General features: G+C 41.6%; 1 protein-coding gene across 1 annotated transcript in view; it reads left to right on the top strand.

The window, feature by feature from the left end:
- NTF3 (neurotrophin 3) overlaps positions 1–24916 on the top strand; it is a 64073-nt gene extending 39157 nt beyond the window's left edge. The window contains exon 2 of the mRNA XM_054039088.1: positions 18972–24916. Coding sequence (XP_053895063.1) covers positions 18972–19766 — 795 coding nt within the window. The 3' untranslated portion in view covers positions 19767–24916. The remainder of the gene's footprint in view (positions 1–18971) is intronic.
- Positions 24917–26742: the final 1826 nt, after the last annotated feature.

Here is a 26742-nt window from a genome sequence, read left to right as displayed (position 1 = left end):
TTTATTTCAGGTCAAATGAAACACTTCATTCAACCTAACATGATTTTTTTTTTCAACTTTCTGGTTCACCACCAAATTTTTAAAATTTGTTTTGTGTTGACACACAACTCCTTCCCCCCTCCCCCAATTTTTTTGGAACAGCCAGCAAATTAAAAAATTAGTTATTTGCCTAGTTTGACTCAGGATCAGTATTCTGCTATACTGAAGGTATAGATGGCTGTGTTTTATTGTTGGATTACTCCCTGTCCAATGACACACTGCTATGTGAATATGTAAAGAGACTGTTAAAGCTAAAGTAAACAGTAAAATGAGAAAAGCAAAAATGGCCCAAAACCACAACCTCTAATCCAACCCCCTTCTAATTCCAGGAGTGTTTTACATCCAACTTATGTATTTTTTTCTGCATGGGGGAGAGCATGCAAGATATCAGTATAAGCCACTGTTTTGGAGGTGAAATTTCATAAAAATAGTTTGAGAGATTTTGGCATATCTAATCCAAAGCTTCAATCCAATCCCAATTTATTCTCTAGCCCAGTGGCTCTGAACCTTTCCAGACTACAGTACCCCCGTCAGGAGTTTAGTGTATCCCCAAGTTTCATTTCACTTAAAAACCTCTTGCTCACAAGATCAGACATAAAAATACAAAAGTGTCACAGCACACTATTGAAAAAATTCTTACTTTCTCATTTTTGCCATATAATTATAAAATCAATTGGAATATAAATATTGTATTTACATTTCAGTGTCTAGTATAAACAAGTCATTGTCTGTATGAAATTTTAGTTTGTACTAACTTTGCTAGTGCTTTTTATGTAGCCTGTTGTAAAACTAAGCAAATATGTAGATGAGCTGATGTACCCCCTGGAAGACGTCTGCGAACCCCAGGGGTACCTGGTTGAGAACCACTGATCTAGCCCAAACCTTGAAAACCATTCTAAAACCTAATCTCAATCTGAGGACAAGTTCCTGGGTCAATTGCTAGGAAGGGGAGGGGAACAAAACAAAACAAAAAACCTTGAGCTAGAGGTTCTCTTCTGTTTCTAAGACTTCGCATACAGCACACCTATATGCTTTTTTAATAGGTGAGGAATCTATTTTGAAAATCAGGTACAGATGTTTTGGTCATGGAGCTCTCATTTCATAGGCAACTGTCAATCCACTGCATCAAGGGGTAGCATAAGAGGTCTAATCAGGTGCCTGATGAATCTGCTTATGGCTGACAAGCCCAATTCTAGAGGGACAAAGCTTGTTAACAAATTTCATAGATCCATGAGTTGTCTGATTGGAGTCCAAGATTACAGTACTCTGCTTTCTTCTCTCCTTTACTGGAGTGTATTCATAAATATAACAGAAATTAGTCCATTTTCTCATTAATTAAGTTCTTTCCTCTTGCTATGTAACTGAATACCATTTGGGTTAACACTAGTGGTGGCTCCAAGGTTCAGATCCATAATTTATCAAAGTTTGGGGGAAAGGGAAGAAGTATTGGGATCAGAGATCTTAGTTAAGGCCCATGTGTAGAACACATCAAATCAGGAAAGAGGACACTATGGTTTCATGACCACATTGCCCATAAACTTCCATACATTTCACTCATTCCATCTTCTCAGGTCCAAGATACCAGTTATGTTCTACACTGAGACACATTCTGTTCCCAGTTGCACCAGGGTAAATCAGGAGTAACACCACTGAAGTCATTAGAGTTATGCAGAGTCTGCACCCATGTAATTGAGAGCAGAATACATCACATTGTTTCTTAAATTCTTTCAGGTTATTTTCAGTCATGGTGATCATAAGCATTAAAGCCTGACCCATTCTCTTTTGGGCTCCCTCAAAACATCTCACCAGCACTAACAGTAATCTAATAGAAAACTGACCAGCTCAGACATTAGGCCACATTATAATTTCAATTATAAGCAAGTAAATCTAAAGTCACTTGGTTTCTGTGTGAATGAAAGTAGAATTTGACCTAAGATCTTTGATTTCAAGTGTTGTATGTAACCCATGCCCACTTGACATGGCACTCTGTCCCCCTTTGGTGATGGCTTGGCCACCTAGAGATTGATGAGCTTGCTACAGCCTTGGCTAAGTGAGTTGGGTGTTTTAGGTCAGGTAGCAGCTACCCATGCATTAAGATCTAAAAGTCACAGGTTCAATCCCAACAACCAGTGGGCCACCCAGAGGTGTTAGTGCCCCATCAAATGGGAGTAAAGGCTCGGTCCCATTTTCTTCTTTTTTCAGTAGTCCCAATATGTGCCTCTAAAATTCCTTATCTTGTCTAAGTATATCCAGCACAAATGTGTTCCGTGTAAACCAAACCTCTGCCTATGCACTGCAGTCTGGTGGAGTTTAGAGAATATTTTTTAATTGCATCAATGTTGGGTTGTCATGTTCTTCTCTTCTCTTCACTCACCGAAGTCTTAATCCAATCTACATTCAAACCACAAACCTGTCCCCATATGTACTGTAACTATGAGGGGTGAACTCACTCATATGGTATAGGAGGCCACATTCAATTCTTGAGGTGTGGTGTGCTTTTGAACCTTAGCTTTTTAACAGTTTTCCAAGAGGGCATGTGAGCTCTTTTCCAAATGTGTATATTCTTCCCCTCAGTGATAGCCACTGCAAAAAACTGCCTTCCCCTCAACGGAAGCCCTACACTCTTGCTTGCAGCTCAGTAAACTGCTTAAGCTTCCTGCAGTCTGAAAACTTATTATCCCCCTTGCATCCAATTATCCCAGGATGTTAAGTGACCTCTCACCTTCTCTAAAAAGTTTCCCCATCTGTACACCTCCCAAAAGTTCCTAAGGATGTGATTGCTTTGCTCTGTTTTTACACTGGGCTCCCTTCCATATTTTCTAGGAATGGATTATGCTTAGGTTAGGAAGATGCTGGTCTTTCAGAGATTTCAGGGAATAATGTCCCAGTTTTCTAGCACTGGTAATGTTGTGGTATTTTAACAGGGCCCTTCATTCTCCAGCTACATGGATTATATTTGCTGGGTTCAACTCCACCATAAATGCCTTCAGAGAGTTAGACTGTCACAGCCCTTATTCAGTGGAAGAAGAGAGAGGATCAGGGCCGGCTCTGGCTTTTTGGCCGCCCCAAGCAAAAAAAAAAAAAAAAAAAAAAACTGCGGAGTGGTCAGAGCACGGGTGCAGGGGGACCGGCTGGGGGGGGGAGGGGTAAGGGGAGGGAACGGGCGGGAGAGAGAGAGAGAAGGGGGTGGCCAGGGCTACAGCAGGGGCGCTGCCATGTGGCCCCTCTCGCTTCACCGCCTCCTGCTGCCTGCCGCCTGCCGCGGGGGCTCCGTTCTGGTCGGCGGGGAGGGAAGGAAGAGGACTGCCCTGCAGGGTGCTCTGGTTCTCCACGCTGCCGCCCCCTACAGGGCGGCCGGAGCAGAACAAAATAAATAAAAAAAAAAAAGCGGCCGTGCCGCCCTAGGATTGGGCAGAATGCCGCCTCCAACAATCTGCCGCCCCAAGCACCAGCTTGCTCAGCTGGTGCCTGGAGCCAGCCCTGGAGAGGATAAACCTCTCCTGTTACTCCCTAGCTCAGCCTTACATTCTGATTTTGGCTGCAGTGGGGAGATCGGGGCTTCTCACCCAATAGCCTCACTACGGATATGTCTACACTGCATGCAGGTGTTGTGATTGCAGAATACATAGACATACCTAAGCTAGCTTAGATAACAATAGCCGTACAGCTGAAGGGGCACAGTTCACTGCATGGTCTAGCTAGAGTGACCAGATGTCCCAATTTATAGGAACAGTGCAGATATTTGGGGTGTATTTGTCTTGTATAGGTGCCTATTACCCCTTCCCCATCCCGATTTTTCACGCTTGCTATCTGGTCACCCTGGGTCTAGCCCCACCCACTCAGGACACTCAAGCAGCTGCAGTCTATGCTGCTGTGGCTTCACTACTATTATCACTCGAGCTAACTTGGCTCTAACTAGATGAAAGCTAGCTTGGGTATGTCTACTTACTCTTTCACCAGAGCAGAAGGGGAGCAGGGGAGGAATAGCGAATCTGAATCAATTTATTTTCTGGGCTTCTCCTGGAGTGATGCAGCTGTGTCTGGCCCTTTACTCAGGCCACATTATAGGGTTATGCTGAGGTCCAAAATGAGCATGCTTCATTCCCACTTCCTGTAGGACAACAGCACTTCGATTATTTTAATCAGGGATTTTTACCGAGCACATTACAGTCTAAAATTTGGCTCACCCTACCTGAAAAATTAATAAAACATCTCCTGATTTTGTATTGCTAATGCCTGGGGAAAGCAAATTAAGTGCATTACACCTGAATTACATTGATCCTCTATAATTACAGGCTGTTGCCAAATCATTCTTAATTTCAGAAGACATCTGAGATCATCAAATATGATTTACCCATAGATGTCTTGCAATGTATTTTCTAGACCCTTTTTCATCTCTTTCCCCCAACACTTCATCTTTTAGGGACCCAGATAAATACTGAAGAAAGTTGCAAGTAATACGTTAGACAGAGGTAGAAGCATTTCTGATTTGACCTGTTAACTTTATAGAGTTTGCTTGGTACAGCATGAGATTGGAGGGGAGGGCAGTAGCTAGGAGCCAGGGAGAGGAAGGATGGGCCAGTGGTTAGGGCATCCCTTAGAACTAGGGTGACCTGGGTTCCCTTCCCTGTTCTGCCACAGACTTCAAGTGTAACTTTGGGCAAGTCACATAGGGCTTGTCTATACTTACCAGAGGATCGACACTGCTGTGATTGATGCATCGGCAGTCGATTTAACAAGACCCGTTAAATCGACTGCCAATCGTTCTCCCATGAACTCCTATACTCCATGGGATCGAGAAGAGTAAGGGGAGTTGATGGGAGAGCGTCTCCCATTGACATCGCGTAATTTGGACCCCGTGATAAGTAGATCTAAGCTATTAACATAACTCAAATTGCATAGCTTAGATTGACTTTCATGCATAGTCGAGACCAAGCCTTAGGCTCTCTGTGCCTCAATTCCCCAGCTGTAAAACAGGAATATTATCTCTCACAGGGGTGTTGTGAGGATAAATACATTGAAGATTGGGAGGTGCTCAAATAGTGTGGTAATGGGGGCCACATAAGTACCTACAATTTGAGAGTTGATACAATTTACCACTGCTTCTGAATATATCAATTCCCCAAATATGAATTTGGGGGAGGGATAGCTCAGTGGTTTGAGCATTGGCCTGCTAAACCCAGGGTTGTGAGTTCAATCCTTGAGGGGGCCCACTTGGGGATCTGGGGCAAAATCAGTACTTGGTCCTGCTAGTGAAGGCAGGGGGCTGGACTCAATGACCTTTCAAGGTCCCTTCCAGTTCTAGGAGATGGGATATCTCCATTAAATTATACCATAACAGAGTTCCATCATGCTCCTTTCTTTCTTCACCTAACATGTCCCCTTCTGTCCTGACATGCCCCTAAGCTTCAGAGGAGATGGCAGAGGCATAGGACCCAGCTATGGCACAGATGCACCACCAGGGAGTTTACCTACACCATTAGAATTTGTTGCTGGGCATTTACAGCTAGATCATGGCCCCTTTTGTGCACCTGAAGTAGCACAGAAGGGCCATAACCCGATGGAAAAATCCAGTCATGATATATTCTGGAATGTTATCCAGATGGCTAATTGGGAAATACAGCTCATTGAATTCCATGCAGAAGAGGTCAAATAAACAAAACAGCACATTTTACACACGAGTTGTCATTATAGCATGAAAGAGCTTTGTCAAATATTGGAATGTAATGTTTTCTGTAACGCATTAGCCTATGGACATGATCCTACAGTGATCTCCAATCTGACACTAGAGTCCTTCTCAGATTTTGTGTGTCCAATCCTGTCTCCAGCAGTGGTGGACACCTGATGATTCATAAGAAACTGAATCCCTATGCCACTGCCCATATAATCATCTAGCCAATGCAGTAACTCTTGTGATCAGCTGTCAGTGGGATTCCTCTATGAAATATATAAAGCATGTACATGAAGGACAGAAGAGAGCTGAGCAATGAGCTACTCTAAAGTCCTTTCTCTAGTTCCAGTTCCCTGGTTCCTCCTTCACATCCATGCACTCAGCTGTATAATTATAGTGAGCTTCATAAGTACCATTGCTTTGTTACACAGTAGCTAAAAAGGGTTGCCAGTTACCTGATTGCATAAGGGGAGGTAATTTCCTAGTTTAAACCAGCTGCAATGTATCTAATTTGGCTACTACCTGGACCCACTGCCAATAGTGTTCAAAGCCTATCGTTTTCTTCTAATATCTAGCTATCAGTATATGATGCATGCTGCCAGACATACAAGATATTCCACATTCTGAAATTATTCCTTCAAAGACTTTTAGCCATGAAGAAGGAGGAAATGTGAATTGGCATCAAGCTGGCATCTGTATTAAGATATAAGTGAAAGTATGATGATTTTGATGTTAGTGTGAGATGTGCAAAAGCAAGGTGGCTTTTGGTTTAGGGTTTGGCTTCGTCCAATAATTGGCAAAGGTGCAACAATTGCATTTGTATAATAAGGACGCAAAGATCATGCTTTGAGTTTACGTGCACGGGTTTGTTTCTCCATGATGCTGAGCACTCTGAACCCAATCCAGCAAAGCACTTAAGTATGTGCTTACCTGAAAGCACATGAGTAGTCCCTTTGAACTTAACAGAACACTTAACAGAATTTTAGACTAGAAATTTTATGCAAAAGTACACTAGTATACTACTCTGTGAACTTCAAAGCTAAAGTTCCACTTTAAAACAACAAAACATGGAGAGTAATCAAAGTAATTTGAACAGCCTTAACACTCATGGTAACACCACACATACAACTGTGGGGAGGGATAGCTCAGTGGTTTGAGCATTGGCCTGCTAAACCCAGGGTTGTGAGTTCAATCCTTGAGGGGGCCACTTAGGGATCTGGAGCAAAATCAGTACTTAGTCCTGCTAGTGAAGGCAGGGGGCTGGACTCAATGACCTTTCAAGGTCCCTTCCAGTTCTAGGAGATGGGATATCTCCATTAATTTAATTTAAACTGGTAGTTACGCTTTTGCTGGTAATGTGGGCTAAGGGTGTGATTTTTTTTTTAATGACGTTTCTATACCAGCAAAAGTCCTAGTGGAGACAGTTATACTGGCTAAAAGGTCCTTTTGCTAGTATAGCTTATTTCATTTGGGGAACTGGTATAATCTATGCCAGTAGCATAGCTGTGTCTACACTAGGGCTTTTGCTGATATAAGTAGTCTCCCCACTAGAAAAAGTTTGCTGGTATAGCTATATACTAGCAAACTTTTTCTAGTGGAACCTAGACTTTGCCTGTTCTTTCCAATAACAGAAAATCTCCAGTCTTACACCTAGAAGGGGGGAGGGATAGCTCAGTGGTTTGAGCATTGGTCTGCTAAACCCAGGGTTGTGAGTTCAATCCTTGAGGGGGGCCACTTTATGCACATGCTTAAGTGCACAGCAGAATCAGCATCTAACTATGATTCTTTGTAATCACAGTCTCCTTTGTCCTTACTGTGTAAGAGCCTTTTCCAAAGCTCACTGAATTCAATGGCAGATTTACCAGTGACTGTTATGGTGTTTGGATCAGGCCCCAAGTTCTGTAGTGAGACCTCTGGCCTTAGGAGTTTTTGTATCTGTATATATATTGGAGCTGTGGGTCAAATAAGACTTTTCTGTTTGGAGGCATGTGTACCTTCAGGGAAAACAGAGAAGAGAGTTCTCTCTTTTTGATTCACAAAGTAGCCATGTGCATAGTTCTTTGTGCTGTATGGCTCTAAAGAAGCCAGGAGCTGTGGGACCTTGGAAAGCAAACACAGGTGCAGTTTTGATTTAAATTAAATGTAGTTCCCCCACCATGTATTTTGTGCAATGACCCGTCATGGTTGCAATCCCGGTGCTCAGTGAAGCACAATGACAGCTGCCTTAATACTCCCCCATGGGTGAACATCACCCCAGAGGGATGAAGGAGAGATAGGACAATGGCTTTGCCCCTCACTGTGCATCAGTCAATGGAGCAGTTCTGGTGCAGCAGAGGAGGGTATCAGTACATTGCCTAATGTAGTGGTCCCCGAACTTTTCACAGTCACGACCCCCTCACCCCTAACCTTGCCTCACCACAGGAGTGGGGCCATGGCTCCCAGGGAGCATGTGGGGGGGTGCACAGGGACAGGGGCAAGGGGGCCAAGGCTGGGGCCAAAGCTGGGGGCAGGGCTGGGGCCAGGAGCAGAGCCAGAATCACAACAAAACTGGGGGCAGAGCAGGGCTGGGTGGTGCTCCCTCCCCGCCCCCCATGGGGACTGGCCCCAGGCCCCACCATGTCCCCCCCAAACATTTCTCCATGCCCCCATAGGGGGGGCACACCCTACAGTTTGAGGACCACTAGTCTAATAGGACATAGCGTGAGTCTGCTTTCTCTAAGTGCAAGAAATTCTCCAGTGGCAGTACAGCTCCCCGCCACCAGGCTGTACCTGAAAGACACGTTTGTGCCCAATAAGATGAAGAGTAAAGCATTCTAATAAGAGTACCCCCTAATTTTGGAAGTCACATGTAAAATAAACCATTATGTTCTTTAGAAATCATATTAGAGCTGGTCAGAAAATCCATTTTTTTTTCTTTGCAGAAAATTTTGTGGGAAAAATCCCCATTAAAAATTCCTACAGAAAACCCTGAAATTTTTTTCTCAAATTTTGGTTTCATTTCAATTCTAAACAACATTTGTTGTTGTTGTTGTTGTTTCCTTTTGCTCTCCCAGTTTGTCTGTATCCAACTGTTCTCTCTTGTCTTATACTTAGTTTCTAAGCTTTTGGTGGCAGGAACTATCATTTTATTCTGTTTGTACAGCACCTAGCACAATGGGGTCCTGCTCCATGACTGGGGCTACTTGGCATCGCGATAATACAAAAAATAATAATTTTGAAATGAAATCAAATTATACCAATTGCAAAACAACAAAATGTGAAAACAGTTTCTCTCACATGCACAGAATTTGTTTTTACTGTTCCTCCCACTGTTTTTCAGTGGTGAAAGTGAAAGAACTCAAAAGGGAGGGGGTAATACCCAGAAAACAAAGATCATAAAAAAAAAATCTTTTCTTTTCCATTTCCAAAAACCAAAACAAAAATTTACATTTTAAGTCAAATCCAAATAAAAAAAAAGTCATTACATTCTGAAATGTCAGTTTGAAACAAAAATGTTCATTTTGAATTCTCTGACTGGAAAATCTAAAAGCAACATAAAAATAAGCAACATCTTCCAAGAGAAACTTGCAGTGCTGATGAAGCTACATGTTCCAATGGAAACATTTTTGTGCAGAAACTTTTGATCTGCTCTAAGATTCTAATCATTATCAGTATGGTAGCAGAAGGGCAGGACCCTGATGGTTCATGTGCCCGTAACTGCATTTCCCCTTCTCCCACTGCCCTAACAACTAGTCAAAGTCACCAGTATCAAATGGAACAACAAATTAAAACAAATTTCCTCTCTGACTAATGTAATTTTTCATTTTGGCAAATCAGAAATAATTAGGAAAATGATCTAAGGGAGAACAGCATTTAAAAACAAATAAAACCAAACCATTTCACCCAAATGCCTTTCCCAATTCTTGAGATCTGGGCCTTGAACTTTCCTGAGGAATTCTACTCTGAAATAAAGATTGTGTCTGTGAAATTTCTAGAGGATTGATTTGTGTTCAGCAAAATAATGGGGCATGGCAGAAGTAAACTTGAGATGGAAGACTGGTCTCAACCTTAATTATGGGGAGATTAAGCCTTCAAAGCAAATCTCAGTTGAAACCAAGAGGAACTGCAACTATTGCCTGATTTTGATGCAAAACCATTAGTTGAGCCAGACTAGGTTCAGGTTTACTTGGAAAGTTTGTGAACCTTTACAAAACTATTCAACAAACTTAGATGGAGTTTCAAGACTAATGAAACATGAAACTATGCCTCTTTTGTGTGGCTTTGGTCTTGTTAAGAGCATCTTGTACAACTCAAAAACTTCTTATTCTTGATAATCAGCCTTAACTTCCCTTTCCTTAGTTTAATCCCATTTCTCCTGATTACATCCTTTTCCACCACTCTAAAAAAAAAAATTCTCTCTCTCAATGGTGCTTTCCATTGGGTTATCATGGCCTTGTGCCCCATTGTCACCACATAGCCAAGTTATACAGATTTACTTCTTTGACCTTTCCTCCAAAGCCAGTCCCTCAAGCCCTAAATTCATTTCTGTTAGTCTTCCATTATCTTCCTCTGCTATGGCCTTAGAATTGCATGCAATGTTCTATATGCCTTCCAGTGCTATAGAGCAGTGTTTTTCAACCTGTGGTCTGCGGAGTCCGCAGACTGTCTAAGATTTCCAAAGGGGTCCACACCTCCATTTGAAATTTTTTAGGGGGCCGCAAATGAAAAAAGGTTGAAAACTACTGCTATAGAAAGACTGTCCCTTCTCTGCTCCGTAGTAGGATGCTTCTGCATAAACAGCTCAAACAAACATTGGATTTCTTTGCCATTATTTCCCATTTAATGTTCACATCTATGTTTCTGGCCAGTATTTATCTAGATTTATTAAATATTGTGCCTCACCAAGGCTTTATATCACTTCTAGGTCTGGTTAGGCATTGCTGCTTGTTAAGTTTCTCTCTCCCACTGAATAGCTTTGTTTAGGATTATTATTCCCCTGGTATACTAGCTTGCAATTTCTAGTTTGACTCTCATTTTGTTATTTTCTGCCAATTTTTCTAACCTCTTCAGGTCCCCAGCAGAGATTGTATTTCTCTGCTCACTGGTGTTTGCATCCCCTCCCAATTCAGCTGCAAATGTAATTAATTTTCTGTTTGGCTCTTCTGCCATTAACGATCATTAATGAAAAGGTTACATCAAACTAGGCCTAATACTAGAGCTGCATGAACTATCGGAAATGAACAATTTGAAGCATTTGACCATTTTTCCATTTGAAAATGACCTGGGGGTTGGGGGATGTGCAGGCCAGGTTTTCTGTTGGTGTAAAATTAGCACAGGTTCCATGTAGGCAACAGAGATATTCTGATTTACACCACCTCAGGATATGGCCCTTAGATTTTTACAGGTGTGAATGGTGCTCAGAATTATGCAGTGAATTATATACCTGGAACTATTTCAGCTTCTGGACACTTACAAACTATTTGCTGCAACGACTGCTTTAAGTATTTGCTGGGCTTAATTAACTATTTGACTGGTAACTTAAGTGACATGGTATCATTTCTGCTTCCTCAGTAGATGCAGGAGCGCCGCCAGCTTTTCTGCCGCCCTAAGCGGCAGAAGGTCCCGCCCCGAAATGCCGGCCCCCACAGAGGCGGCGGAAGATCCCGCTGCCGAAATACCGCTGCGGTCACCGCTCCCCAAATTGTAGTGCCCTAGGTGACTGCCTAGGTTGCCTAATGGGTTGTGCCGGCCCTGAGTAGATGACAGGCTGTCTACACATTTAGCATGATAATCACTTGACCATTTAGCTCCCAAACTCTCAGCGAGCTTCCAAGGTAGTCTTTGAGGTTAAGGCAGTAGACTAGGATTTGGGAAATCTGGCTTCAGCTTTCATCCCAGACTTCCTGTGTGACCTTGGGCAAGTAATTTAATTTCTTTATGCCTCAGTTCCACCCTTTGTAAAAGGGAGATAATAGAAGTTTGCTTCCTCATGGGAATGTTGTGTGGCTGAACCTATAAATGTGTGTGTAATAGAAAGATATTAATGGGATGAGAGACATATATGTACCTAGATAGAAGATTGCTCAAACATTTCCACTCTGCATACTCATGTAAATACATGAGTTAACAATGCCATAAATGCCATTAAAGAATGGGGAGAAAGATACTGCAACATACTGAACAGAGACACATCGCTATGTATTCTTCTTCAGGTAGCCCACTTACATTACAGGGGACTCGATCATTCCTCCCCTGACATGCATGTCCTCTTTCTAGATTAACACCAAATGGCCATTGTGCATATTTCTCAAACCAAATTTCACTCTCCAGGCACAGCATCATCAATCTTTCCTTTGAGAGATGAAACGAAAAGGAAGGTCAGGACGGAAGGAAGCAAAAGGAGTCCTTTCAAAATGAATTTTTCCTCCCTTTTTTTGTAATCAGCATGTCATAATGAAAAATATTATTAGTTATAATATTTTGTATGTATAGCACCTTTTGTCCAAGGATTTCAAAGCAATTTACAAACAGTACTTAAGCCTCACCCGATTCCTCATTTTGCAGATGCGGAATCTAAGGAATGGAGATCATGATTTGCCCCAGGTCACCCAACATATCACTAACACAGCTAAACAGAACCGCGGAGTCCTGACTCACAGTCCTTACACTTAGCACCATCAACACAACAAAGTCAGTCAATGGAGAACCAGGCTACAGCAATCTTACAGGCCTAGACAGACAGGGCTTAAATATCAAGCCATGAAAATGACAGATCAAAATAAGTCACAATTGGAAAGGACCTGGTGGGTGATGGAAGCGTTCTGATTTCTGAATTTGATTATAAACCTGGGGATACAGCTAGCATGGTTGATATCATGTCTCCTCTCAGTCTTCTCTTTTCCAGACTAAACAAACCCAGTTTTTTCAGTCTTCCCTCATAGGTCATTTTTGTTGCTCTTCTCTGGACTTTCTCCAATTTGTCCACATCTTTCCTGAAAGGTGGCAGCCAGAACTGGACACAATACTCCAGTTGAGTCCTAATCAGTGTGGAGTAGAGTGGAAGAATTACTTCTCATGTCTTGCTTACAACACTCCTGCTAATACATCCCAGAATGATGTTCACTTTTTTTGCAACAGCGTTACACTGTTGACTCATATTAAGCTTGTCATCCACTATGACCCCCAGATCCCTTTCCTCAGTACTTCTTCCTAGCAGTCATTTCCCTTTTTGATGAGCTAAGCATTTGAAGAATTGGTGTTAAGTTCTCTGTTGGCAATGGTCAGGTATTTCTGAGGTGATCACGTTTCTATCAATTAGAAGATGCTCTTGCTAAAGATTAATTTAAAATATGGCTGTGCATGCCCTTATGGTCTGCTGTGTCTGAAATTAATAGACAGAAATAAACATATACATGTCATTTTTAACTACCCAGTATTCCAAAATCGGTTTATTTGAATTTTTAACACAAAACTGTCACCACATGGAAACGTTTTACCATTCAGTGAAGCTTTAGAAAAGGCTTGAGTGGCCATTTGACAAGATATAATCAATAAATCAGAGCAGCCCCACAGACTCATCATGAAAGCAGATTACAGGTTCAGGAGATCTTCACATTTTCCCTCTCCCGCTCCTCCCTACCATGCGGTTGACTCAGCGTGCTACCCTGGGCAACTCACTTAGGTACTTTTGACAATTTTTCCCTAAGTGACTAAGAAGCCCCAATCCATTTTAAAAAGTGATTTAGGCACTTAGGAACCTAAATCTCATTGAAAAGTCAATGGTATTTAGGATCCTAAGTGCCCAAATCTCTCTTGAAAATGGGACTTGGGCACTTTTGAAAATTTTATACTTCATCTGTGTGTGTCAATTTCTGCATCTGCAAAATGGGAACAATATCTACTTTGGTAACTCTCTGAGGTTCTCAAATGGAGTTTCTATAGAAGCATCAGTTATTATTATTTAATATTGCATGTTTTTTCAGTTGTGGTTATTCTGCTGTTCATGTCACATTTCTGATTTGAGTGTCCAGATTATTACAATGTCCAGACTACAAGCTATTATCCTTGTCCCCTAGTGATTGTGAGAAAAGCAAACCATGTGTGTTTTCATAGAAAGAAGGAATTAGAATGAGGGAAGTAGCAGAATACTCCATTGCTAATAAAAAAAGACTTGTTGCTACATATGGTTTTGAGAAGTAAACAAACTGCCTTCTGAGGGAGAAGCCTACTTGAGCTTTAAGCCATAGAAGTTGTTCATCAGCTGATAATTTTGGAAAACAAATTGTTCTTAAAGAAGCCTGATTTTTAGAAAGTGCTGAGGACCCTGAGGAAAATCAGTTGTCACATTGGTCACCTGAAATCATAAGTCACTTGTGAAAATCTTATTTCTATTTAAGTTCCTCTCAGTAAAGATTTAGTAGCAGACACTGAAATGAGATCTCACTAAGATTTCATTATTTTTACTAAGCACACTATAGAACATTTGCTCTTAGTCTGTGAAGTATTATCACAGAATGATCAAAATAAATTAATATACATTTTTTAAAAACCCAAAACCCTGGAAAGGGAGAAGTGCTAGAGACTCCATGAAGTCCTCTAAGGATTTTGCTATTGATTTGACATGGAAAGTCCTTGGATACTGTGGTACTGGGCAGGAGTATAAAACTCTAAAATAGATAAAAACTGAACGACAGTTTACAAAATAAAAGAACAAAGTCCATTCTGTGATGCACCGTCATTGCCTTTCTACAAAATTCAGCAATCTGCAACAGGTCTAACAGTCTTTAGTGAGAATTCATGTTCTGCTGTATACCAAAAGGAAAATATTAATTTACTGGTTTTCCTAATGATCTCAGCTACCATGTTGTGCCATCTTCTTTCATAAATAGCCTAGGTAACTCATTACACCTCGTCATCCCTTCAACTTTTTAATAAAGGATCCACCCCACCCCCACTCCTCTTAATATATTTTTAAATCTGTCGTGAGCCAAGGTTGTTTCATGAACACCATGGTAAATCTGTTACAACTACTCCACAGGACCAACCAGAAGAGAATCTAACCTTTCACCTTGGCAGGTAGTACTTAAAGTTTCATATAGCAATATGTTTTCCAACCACATCTGACTGCCAGTTTTAGAATTACAATATCTTTTTTTCAATAGCTGCTGATAAGCAGTTCTTTAACCTTCAGATCTCTTGAGACTCAGTGATAACTAGACCTGGCTTATATTAGAAACCCTGCACCAGTGAAACAACATAGATTTAAAAACCTATCTTGTTATACTGGTGCAAACCCCTAACAGATGCATTTAAGTCCATTTAAATCACCCTTAAACGGATATAGCTTAATGGGGTAACTTACCCAAGTGTCACAGCTGACCTCAGCTAATGTGACAGCTCATGAAGAAAAACTGGTCTCATGTAGCCCTGGCCCAAACCATTAAGGGCTTTATAGTTGGAAATAAAAAAATCTTGAGTTGCACATGGAAACAAATAGGAGAACTATGTAACTGTCAGGGAACAAGTTTAATATGCTGTCTAGGGCTAATACTATGAAGAGGCGAGCAGGCATCAACCAGCTGAAGCTTCTGAGTGATCTAAGGCTATATCTACACTTACGGCAGTGTGTAGAATATTGGTGTAACCCACACACCTCCTGCGTGTGGTGTTCTGTCCCATCTAGTAGCACCAAGACCACTTAAAGAGAGATAAAATGAGTCTGCTCTACAGCCTTAGCTAAGAGCCAGTTGGCATTTAGCTCCCAAGGTCCCAGGTTCAAATCCGCCCAGGGGTAACCAGGGTCTGTGGGCATTACATTGGCACTATGCATGTAGCTACACACTGCAATGAAAGCCAGGCCAGGCCTCATCCACATTTGTCACTGCAGGATAGCTACATGCAGCACTGAAAAGCTCTGGCAGCGGGGAAATGCCTTGGGAGTGAGGAAGCCACACTAAAAATAGCAGTGTAGATGTGGGAGGCGTTGCTTGGGCATGTAGAGAGCAGTTTGGGTATATATTGTGGGGGTTCAGGCAGCTGGAAACTCTATTCTATTCTACCCGTCTAACCTGTGCCTCACCATCTACATGGCTATTTACTCCCATGCTAGCTGGGCAGGCGGTGATTGTATGCTATACAACACTGCAAGTGTAGGTGTACCCAAAAGTATCCTGCCTGTGATACTGCCTCAAGTATGCTCTGAGTGCTGGATCTGATGTCTAGCCTTACAACTACAAGTCATGAGTAGGATTTTCTGAAAAAGCTACTCATGAGGTCCTGATCCTTTACTTTCCACATGCTGCAAGTCCCTGTCCAGCTAATGCAGAACATCCACCTTCACTTTTCCCACATTATCAACTACTTCCAAGATGTATGTTTTGTCAGTGGCTACTTTGCTTTTGAAACCCGATAGCCAAGTTATTACATGCAACTATATATCGGCATGGGCCATATTTGGAGCATTTGAATTGAGCATAGTGTTAGCTAGTGTGACCATTATGCTGACCTTTCTACCGGTGGCACAGCGGTAGCCCCTCTGAGTGCTGTGTTAAACCTGCTGGGCAACGTCTTATAAAATGTTGGCTGTTCAAATGATTTACTGAGCAAGATCATGTGCTGCATGCATAGGTCTTTTATACAGCGTATCATTTGTACTCTGAGATCCATCTACATTGAAGGTAATTTTTATTTGAAGAGCAATAAGAATTTGGTGACTGATTTTTATTTTATATACGGACACACACATAGCATAACTTTGCTGCAAGCGACACAGAGTTTAGGTTTAGGGGAGCTCATACTGTAAATCAGATAAGAATGGAGAAAACACATTTCTTGTCCATAAAAGGACAGCTCACATATTCTCAGAGGGCAACTCTGATTTTGCTGCAGTTCCAAAGTACAAAGTAGGAAATTCAGTATTGCTAAATGAATTATAGATGAGTTTCATTATAACTGTTCTGAGACTGCTTTTGACATTCTTGCTGTGTGTTTTCCCCAGTTTAACCCTGTTTCAACGTTGACCAATGACACTTATTTGTACAGCAGTAAGTGTAATTCAGATTAAAATAACCACTTCACTTACAGCTCAGCTCAGACAGACACGGACACTATATAACTTGTATTTAGCTTAGACATTCTGGTTACATTCACCAGACCTGAAGAGGAGCTCTGTCAAGTTGGCCCAATAAAATATATGACCTCACCTATCTTGTCATGAACAATATATGGTATGCATTGGGAGGTGCATGCATGCTTCTTGAAAAAAGTGCTCTCTAAGTGTAACTATAGCTATTAAAAATAGAGTTATCTTATACTTATAAATACTGGTCGCAAACACTGCAATGTTCTGGGTAATTACTATAAAATACTGTCATTCTTGTTGATTGTTTTGAATTATTTTTATAATCACTGAATATTATTAGACTATCAGCTGTCAGTACAATTGGAGTTACAATCAACTTGGGCTAAAATGTTCAAAGTTGGATGCCTAAAGTTACGCACCAAGGCCAAGATTTAAAGCAATGGGAACCTAGCATTTATGACAGCTTTAGACTGCTCAGCACTTTTGAAATTTTAAACATGAAGCAGAGTGTTCAGTTAAACACACACACAAAGTCAACCCAGAACAAATCCCTAACAAAAAGCATGACCCTGCACATGCAATTCTCCCTCTGCAAAGGAGATGAGAGGAAAACAAACAGATATGACTGATATGAGCAGGGCCGGCTCTGGCTTTTCTGCCGCCCCAGGCAAAAAAGCCTCTCGCCGCCCCCGGCCCCCGGCAGGGAACGTGGCAGGGGAGGGCGCCGAGCCCGGCCGTGGGCCCGCTCTCCCCGACCGGCCGGAGCGCCGGGAAGAGAGCAGCGAGCCCGGCCGCAGCTCCGCTCTCCCCGGCGCTCTGGCCGCCGGGAAGAGGGCGGCGAGCCCGGCCGTGGCTCTGCTCTCCCCGGGGGCTGGAGCACCGGGGGGAGGGCGGCGAGCCCAGTCGCGGCCCCGCTCTCGGGCCGGAGCGCCGCGCCGCCCCCCTCCAGGTGCCGCCCCAAGCATATGCTTGGTGGGCTGGTGCCTGAAGCCAGTCCAGGATATAAGTCACCTCTCTTAAGGTACTACTGGAGGACACAGACTGTCCTGGACACTCAGATACTTTGGTGATAACAGTGGTATAAGAACCCCATAGAATTAAACAGTTGCTGAAACATGGGTAGAGGAGCTAAACTTTAGGGTCCTCATTTTTAAACGCTTGTTCCTTAATCTGTATGCAGGCCTCCTAACAAACATCACAATTTTCAGGGGGGGTGAGCCCCTCACTACTCCTATTGAAGTCAATTTTAGCCCACTTTGTGCAGAATGTAAAATAATCTACAGAGAACACATAGTTCAAATGCCCTGGGGATCCAAGTATATTTCATACTAGCCTTGTACAGGACAAACAATTGCTTTCCAAAAATAAAGTACAGTGCAACACTTTGGTGTGCACTGCTATTCATGTGCCCCATAGTCTGAACTGCGGGGCAGTGTAGACCAGTGATTCTCAATCTTTTTTCATTTGCAGACCCCTAAAAAATTTCAAATATAGGTGTGAACCCCTTTGGAAATTTTGAATGGAGATGTGGACCCCTTAGGAAATCTATTGTCTGTGTATATATAGTTGAATTCAGTTTTCAGTCTGTCTTTTGCAGACTCCTTAGATGGGGTCCATGGATGACAGGTTGAGAACCATTGGTGTAGACAAGTCTGAAGTTCCTTTCTCTACAAAGACATGTCACCTCCACCTGGAAAGCATGGCACAAACTGTAACTCTCCTGTTTAGAAGCTGCAGGTGTGAACTGAGAGGTTCCTACTTCACAGTAATGAAGTCTTGTTTGAAGAAGACTACATTAGTGCAAACTATGAACCTTTTAGTTCACACCAGCCGTGTCCACATTGGAGAGTTATAGCATGGCAGGCACTTTGGTGTGCACTGCCCTCACGGTCCTAACTGTGGGGCAGTGTAGACATGCCATATTGTCATACTAACTTTGCTCTCCCTATAAAAATCCAAAAAATAAAATCATCCTGCCTGAAAAGTGGATGAAATGTAGATGGAACTAATAATAAAGGGTCACCCACATTATTTCATAAAATGTAATTAAATATTTGGAATAGCTTGTAACAAACACATGGTCTAGCCTGGTCTACACAGTCTAACATCTGTAAGACACGCTAAAAAAAAATCAGGACTATCCTACTGCATCCAGTAATTCTTATTTCACTGGCTCTAAGTTAACTCTGTGTTTCTTTTCAGATCTTACAGGTGAACAAGGTGATGTCCATCTTGTTTTATGTGATATTTCTTGCTTATCTTCGTGGCATCCAATCTACCAACATGGATCAAAGGAGTTTGCCAGAAGATTCAATAAATTCTCTCATTATTAAACTCATTCAGGCAGACATTTTGAAAAACAAGCTCTCCAAGCAGATGGTGGATATCAAGGAAAACTATCAAAACACAATGCAGAAAACAGAGGCTCAACAGGACGTGGATGGAGTTGAAAATGTGAAATCAGACTTCCAGCCAGTTATCTCAATGGATGCAGAACTATTAAGGCAACAGAAACGCTACAATTCTCCCCGAGTCCTCTTGAGTGACAATACCCCATTGGAACCTCCACCTTTGTATCTTATGGAAGATTATATTGGAAATTCTGTAGTGGTGAACAGAACCTCCAGGAGGAAAAGGTATGCAGAACATAAGAGCCATCGAGGGGAATATTCTGTATGTGACAGTGAAAGTTTATGGGTCACGGACAAATCATCCGCTATTGACATTAGAGGACACCAGGTAACTGTGCTAGGAGAAATTAAAACAGGCAACTCTCCCGTCAAACAATATTTTTATGAAACAAGGTGTAAAGCAGCCAAACCGGTAAAAAATGGCTGCCGTGGCATTGACGATAAACACTGGAACTCCCAGTGCAAAACATCCCAAACGTATGTAAGAGCACTGACTTCGGAAAACAATAAACTCGTAGGCTGGCGATGGATAAGAATAGACACATCCTGCGTGTGTGCGTTGTCGAGAAAAATAGGAAGAACATAAGTCTGCATTTCTTTGCTATATAAATTATTACTTTAAATTATGATATGCATGTAGCATATAAATGTTTATATGGTTTTATATATTATAAGTTGACCTTATTTATTAAACTTCAGCAAACCTACAGTATATAAGCTTTCTCTCTCAATAAATAGGAGTAAAAAGGCATGTGCCTCAGCTGTGGGCAGCTGCAGTTTTATTAGAATATGTTTGTGACTCTGCTTATCAGCAGCATACCATAATCTTACTGTAAAATCTGTGTAACATCAGTATTTTTCATTCAGTATTGTCAAGCCAGTGACTGTCATTTAGTAAACTTGTTAAAAATCAGATAAATGTCAAGAGTTGTGTACCCATTTCTATCCCCTGCTATCTATTTTCACAAGACAAAGTGGGTGAGGCAATATATTTTATTGGAGCAACTTCTGCTGGTGGAAAAAAAACAAACTTTCGAGCTACACAGAGTTCTTCTTCAAGCCCAGACCTGAAGAATAACTTTGTGTACGTCAAAAGCTTCTCCCTCTCACCAACAGAAGTTACTCCAATAAAAGGTATTACCTCACCCACCTTGTCTCTCCAATATCCTGGGACCAACACAGCTACAACAACACTGCAAACCACATATATTTTCATATTTAATTAAAAGTGTTAATTCCTCACCACTGAAAGGAAAACAACATGGCCTACAGCTAACATTAACATTCCAGCCATTGACTAGCTGTAAAATACATTTTCTGTATGTCATGCCAGTTTTGCCACTAGAATTACTGTTGTTTTTCCTCTGTTAGCGTTCCAGAACTGCTGCTAATAACCCAGCAATTCTACTTTAGGTTTTTGAAGCACATTTGTTTTGTAACTGGTTTTTAATGCTGCCAATTCCTTTTAGAAGTAATAGGAAAAAATCTAAAATATTTGTAACAGAACCTTACCAATGCCAAGAAGCAATCTAAGTGGATCATTAATATAATATATAAAAGATGATTTCTTTAGAGTGTACTATTTATTGTGATCAGGTTCCTCCTCTCCAGTAATCTATTAACTCTGCTGCATCATTAGATTGTTTCTTTCTGCCTGGGGTTTTTAAATTAGAAACAAAACCATTGGTGTCTTAATATTAAAAGAAGCCTGGGTTTAGAGTTCTAGCAAAGAAGAATACAGTCTTGGAGTAGATGTCAAATCTGCACTTTCATTCAAACTGCAATGCTGGTCAGCATCAATTGCTGATTTTTCATGGAGAAAAACATCTGTAGAAATGCTCAACAAACCTGGTATTTTATGGGGATCATTGAAGAATTACTGTTTTCTGTGTGGCATGTGATTAAGAATCAGGTTCTCAAGTAGGCAATAGTTAAAGTGAAACTGCAGTGTCATACAGATGAGTTAACACTTATACAAAAATAAATGTACTGCTACATACCTCATATAGACATTTCTAAATTCTGTGCACAAAACATGTTCAATTCTTTGCATTTTTATGTAGAAGCAACATATATATGCACTGAGCAAAAACTTTAGCCATTCTAAAATGGAGCAGCTCTATGGAAGACCGTGTAAACCACATTATACCATGGACCAGACCTTGCTTCCATTAAAGCATATGGAAGTTTAATCACTGACAGCAATGGTTCGAGTAAGTTTAAGCTCCCTATATTATCTATATCTGGTTGGATCTTAAGAATAACACAACCAGGGAGTCCAAAACTGCCCTCAATTTAATAGACATCACAATTGCAATACACCAATTCAAATTGTTAAATGAGCACTTTCTCCTTTGCATTTAACATTCATAAATTAAAAAAAGAACTACAGCACCAAAACAGTAGGTGGCCTGATGGCTTTGTACCTATATCTTTTCACCACTGGAGAACCAGGTTCAAATCCTCAATAAGTCACAAGAGGAAATGAATTGGGTGGTCTCTCTAATCCCCTATGGACTGTGTAACACATCATAAAAACACTGCAGAGCTGGTCCAGATTGCTCATGAGGCCAAGGATTGGGATAGCTGTAAGCCAGGATTGGAACACACAGGCAGGACTGTGTGAGGAGGATTGTATACAGAGCCTGACAGCATTAGGTGTGTCTCCCACTAGACCCCTGATCTTATAAGGTGCAAAAAACTCTCAGGTCCCCAGTCAGGTTGCTCAGTACCTCACAGGAGACATCCAGCACTTTGCAGGATTAAACCCTAAATTCACCTTCAGTGAGGGCGATCAAAGAGCGCTATAGAACGTTTAGTGCCCAGTAGCAGGGTCCATATCAATGGTAAGTGCGCGACAATCTGCTGCGAGGGAGATAGCACGCAGCAAGCTGGGGTATACAACTGTTCATCTAGACTAGCCCTCAATATCTAATAGAGGTGGTTACAATCCCCCCCCCTCTTTGGAGCATTTCAATTAAAAAAATTAAACATTCATTTTTACTGACATTTTCAGTGTAAAATTTTGACTTTTAATTGAAAAAAACCAAACCAATTGTTTTTCTGCCAAAAAAAAAATTCTGTTTCCCACTGAAAAAGGGGAAAATGTTGAGGAAAGTAGATGCTTTCAATGAAAATATGCATTTAATCAAATCCCAAATTTTCCATTTAATAAAAAGAAAAGTTTTGATGGAAAATTTTCAGCCAGCTTTGGTATCTAAGCTATTCAGAGACAAGCAGGCAGCCTTACATTCAGGGGTCTTGGCATTCAGTGTCCAGTGTATGTCTATATCTATGCGCTAAATGAAGTGGTGAAACTAACTGAGCTTGTTAGACACTGCTACTTACTTGAAAAGACTCATCATCATTTCCATTTGCTTTAGTGAGTCTGTTGCCACTGAAGGGGTAGATTCTGCTTTCAGTTACACTAGTGTAAATCCACAGTCATTCCACTGAAATCAATGGAGACACAGTAATTCTATTGTAGTCAGATTTACACCAACGTACTTAACATCAGAATCTGGCCCAAAGCTCTTTGGAAATCAAAAAAATTAACTCTGGAAAAAATCATTTACTGCTTTCTAATGTAAATCATGTAATTAGAACTGGCACCAGGACTCTAACTTTATCAAAGTACGGAGTGTTTTGCAAGTGGAAGAAGAAAGTTGCAGAGAAAATATGGTATAGTGCTGATCATCTGAAATGTATTACATGACAAAGAAACATGGTGCATAAGGTTATTAGATTGACTGCCTCATTCCCACCTTAGTATAACAATGAAAAGAAGTGTTACCCTTAGGCTCTGATCCAACTCCTACTAAAGTCAATGGAACAATTGCCACTGATTTCAAAGGAAATTGGATCGGGACCTGAGTGAAGAAAAGCTACAGATTTCAACAGTGCTGCAGTGTAATTGTATGCGTCAGTTACATGTTTTTATAAATCCTGTGTGTAAGATTTCCTGTGTATATTTTACAGCACATAAGCATACAAAGCCTGTGCTAAATGCATAGGGTCTGATCCCGCGCAGTCACTGTAGTCAGGGAGAGTTCTGTTTGCTATTGACGTCAGTGGTGGCTCAAGGAGGTCCAAAGTTCTCTAGCCAACCTCTTTGTATCAATTGTTTAAATGAAATAAGTAGCCCAATAGTACGTTGTAAATTTGGGTCTTTTTAAACTCACTCCCATTAGGCAGCTGAGATAACTGTCAATATTGTTTCCCCAAAATTTTACATTATAAATACATGATTTTGTTGCAAAAATGATTGGCCGATATGCTGGGTTTGCCTATCTATCTGTGTCAAACTGTGTTTTCTCTAATTTTTTCTTGTTCTTTTACAGTCCATTTGGTAATTGTAAAAATGCTCCACTGAGGTTTTGAGAAACCATCTGCATTTATTTTATCACCTTTGAACATGTGTTCAGGAATGAAGTCTGTGTAGCCAGTTTACTGCTACCTAGAGATTTGCGCTGCTACACCAGGAAGAAACATTGACTGGGTTGTACAGTGTGTGTGTGCTCAAAACCACTCTTAATATTCTGTTATTTCAATGAGTTAGCAATCCGAGTTTCTCGCTCAAATATATGTTGTGTATCTGCAGACAATACATAACAGGAAACAAGTTTGATTTGGAGTTCAAAATTAAGCATTTAATGATAATGACCTTGCTTTTTTGACCTTTCAGCAAATACATTTTTACAACAAACTGAAATGTATAACCATCCATTTTGGTTAATAGAAACATTGTGGCAAAAATCAATAGGATTCTGTGTTCCCCACACTCAGGACGCCTATGTAATTCATCATGCATGTGGCGGGGGGAGAACAGGCCCTGCAGCTTGTGAGAAGTGAAGAGAAGTGAGCTGGGTCAGAGCCGGTTGTAAGTATGGAGGGGTTGTTTTCCAAAATGCTTTGCCTGTATTTTGTTACAGCAGATGGCAGAATGATGAAGCAAGCACAGATGTGATGTAAAAAAAAGTCAACCAGTGCCACAGCTAACAAAACCTTTCTTAGGAGAGTCTGCAATTTGCTACTGCTGTAGGCATGAGGAGTTGTTTTAACCAGGTTGTTACCTAGTTCTGCAATGACATTCCCTATTAAATTATTTCAATAAATTTTCCTTTTTTTGCCACAGAAGTTCTCTGGATATTGTCAAATTAGCAAGTTAAAAATATTTTTTGTAATCTTTAGCTGCTTTGGTATCACTGACGAGCTGTATGTTTAGAAAGGTAATGCTTTACACGAAGGTTCCCAAATTACCATGAGGGCCAGATCCTGCAATAGGCACAGCCATTTTGAGCCACATCACTGCCAGATTCTGGCCACCACAAGAGCATCCTCCAGTGCCATCAAGCTAGCACACAAGCTCCTACGCTTCCACCTATCTGCTGCTGTCATAATAGAGGTCATGGCTGGATGAAAGGCTCAGAGTGGGACACCCCAGGCTGAACAGAACACTGGCTGCCATTTTGGCCCTGGGGAACCTACTACAGCAGTCTGAATAAGTCAGAGCATGCTCAGGCTGTTCTTACTTACACCTAGGAATTGGCTCTGTGCACAGTGGCCTCAGGATCAAAAGAGGGCAAAAATGATCCCTAGACCATCATTAGTTCCATGCCGAACCACACCGACACCCTTGTCCTGCACAGTGTGTTCCTCAGTTGTAGACAGCAGGGCAACCCGGGGGTGGAGGGGCAAGTGGGGCAATTTTCCCCAGGCCCGGGGCCCCGCGAGCCCTGGCCCGGCGGCAGTCCGGGTCTTCAGCAGCCCCACAGGGGCCCCGCGAACCCTGGCCCAGTGGTGGTCCAGGTCTTTGGCGGCATTTCGGTGGCAGGAGGCCCTTCAGTGCTGCCAAAGACGCGGAGCAACTGAAGGGCCCCCCCAACGCCAAAATGCCACTGAAGACCTGGACTGCCGCCGGGTGAGTACAAGTGCCGCAGCTCCCCAGGCCCCCTGAATCCCCTGGGGTGCCCTGGTAGGCAGGGATCTCTCCCTGGGTACTCTGTCCAAAGGCTGAGATGCAGAGTCAGACTTTTGGCCAAGGGATAGTGTGGGCAGTTCCCAGGGACTGAGCAGACAGCCAATCTGTAGCTCTTGTCAAGACAAAGGGGAAGGTATCGGTGGCTGAGGCAGTTCAGGGTATTTAAATCAGAGGAAAGATGGTTTTACAGAGAAGACACAGAAGTGAGGTCAGGAGACAAGACCCAGGATCTGTTGCTGGCTCTGCCACAGAGTCACTGTGACACCTTCGACAAGTCATTTCACTCAATATTTTTAAAAGTGTCCTCAGATTGTGCATGTCCACATTGTTATAGCTAGGGCCTGAATTCCACCTCTCCAAATGAAGGTGAAAAGAGAGAGAGTGTATGCACATCTGAAAGTTTGTACCTCAACCTCAGTGCCTCAGCTTCCCAATCTGTAAAATAGGGAATAATAATAATGATACTTACCTACCTCACCTGGGGAGTTGTGAGGCTTTCTCCACTGTTTGCAAACTACATTAAGCTCCTCTGATGGAAAATGTTGGTATTATTTGGAGGGCTGAGGTAGCTTGGAAACATGGTAGATCTGAGTTTTCTTCTATTAGGGTGGAGATGAGAAAGGATTTGTTACTAGAAGTGGGAGTCTGAGCTGGGAGGGAGGCGTATTACAGGAGGTGTAGGTAGGGGGGGAAGAGGTTGGGTCTGTTTTGAGAAAGGTAGTGAGAGGGTCATTCAGAAAATTCCTGTTGATTACCTCAACGTAGTATACTCATTCCCTGTATCTGAAGGGTTCATTAAATACCATTGGATTATTTGACACCCTGAAGAATTCAAAATGAAAATTAACCACTGTATTATAGATATTAATTGACACAATTGCAATATGCTGATTAGGAATTAATAATAATTTTCTGAACGTATGTTGCCTTGGTTACAACCCTCCTGCAGCCCAGTTGTCAGCACTGGGATTCAAAAGGGGTGAGGACAGAATTTGCCCACAACGTACTAAACCAAATTGAATGCATACTGGTGAGCCTAAGTTGGAAGCATTATCCATCACCTGAAACAAACCAAGCTTTTGACATCAGTTCTATCAAACCTGTCCATTATTCTATCTAATTCAAGGGATCTATGAAAATATTTAAATATATTTTGAACTGTCTGATTTGACCAGTGTGCATATATCTAGTAGCAATTTACAAAAGAAAATGTAAATAGAAATATGCAGTAAAGTACTGTGTCTAGCAGTGTAAATAACTTCTATTGATTCTTATTTATGTTCTCAGTGTCTGAGAAGGGTCTAAGATCTATATTTTAATACAAATTTGGTTTTTGTTTTACACACGGTATTTTGTGTAGTAAGCACCTCAACTTACTGCTTGTAGATGTTTGCGGTGTGTAATCTCTATGAAAAATGTAGCAGAAGTATGGTTCTAAACTAGCGTGGAAATGTAAAAGTTACAATGTCCCGCCTCTGTATAGAAGTTAGTTAAACCCAGATGTGTGAAAAGTGACAGAATCTGCTTCCCAGGTTCAGAGATTAAATGTGGTTTAAAATATTGAGTGGCAGCTTTTGTCAAG

This window comes from Malaclemys terrapin, chromosome 1 (genome assembly GCF_027887155.1).
Source record: "Malaclemys terrapin pileata isolate rMalTer1 chromosome 1, rMalTer1.hap1, whole genome shotgun sequence".
NCBI classification, from domain to species: Eukaryota; Metazoa; Chordata; order Testudines; family Emydidae; genus Malaclemys; species Malaclemys terrapin.
This window is presented reverse-complemented; position numbering and strand designations above follow the sequence as displayed.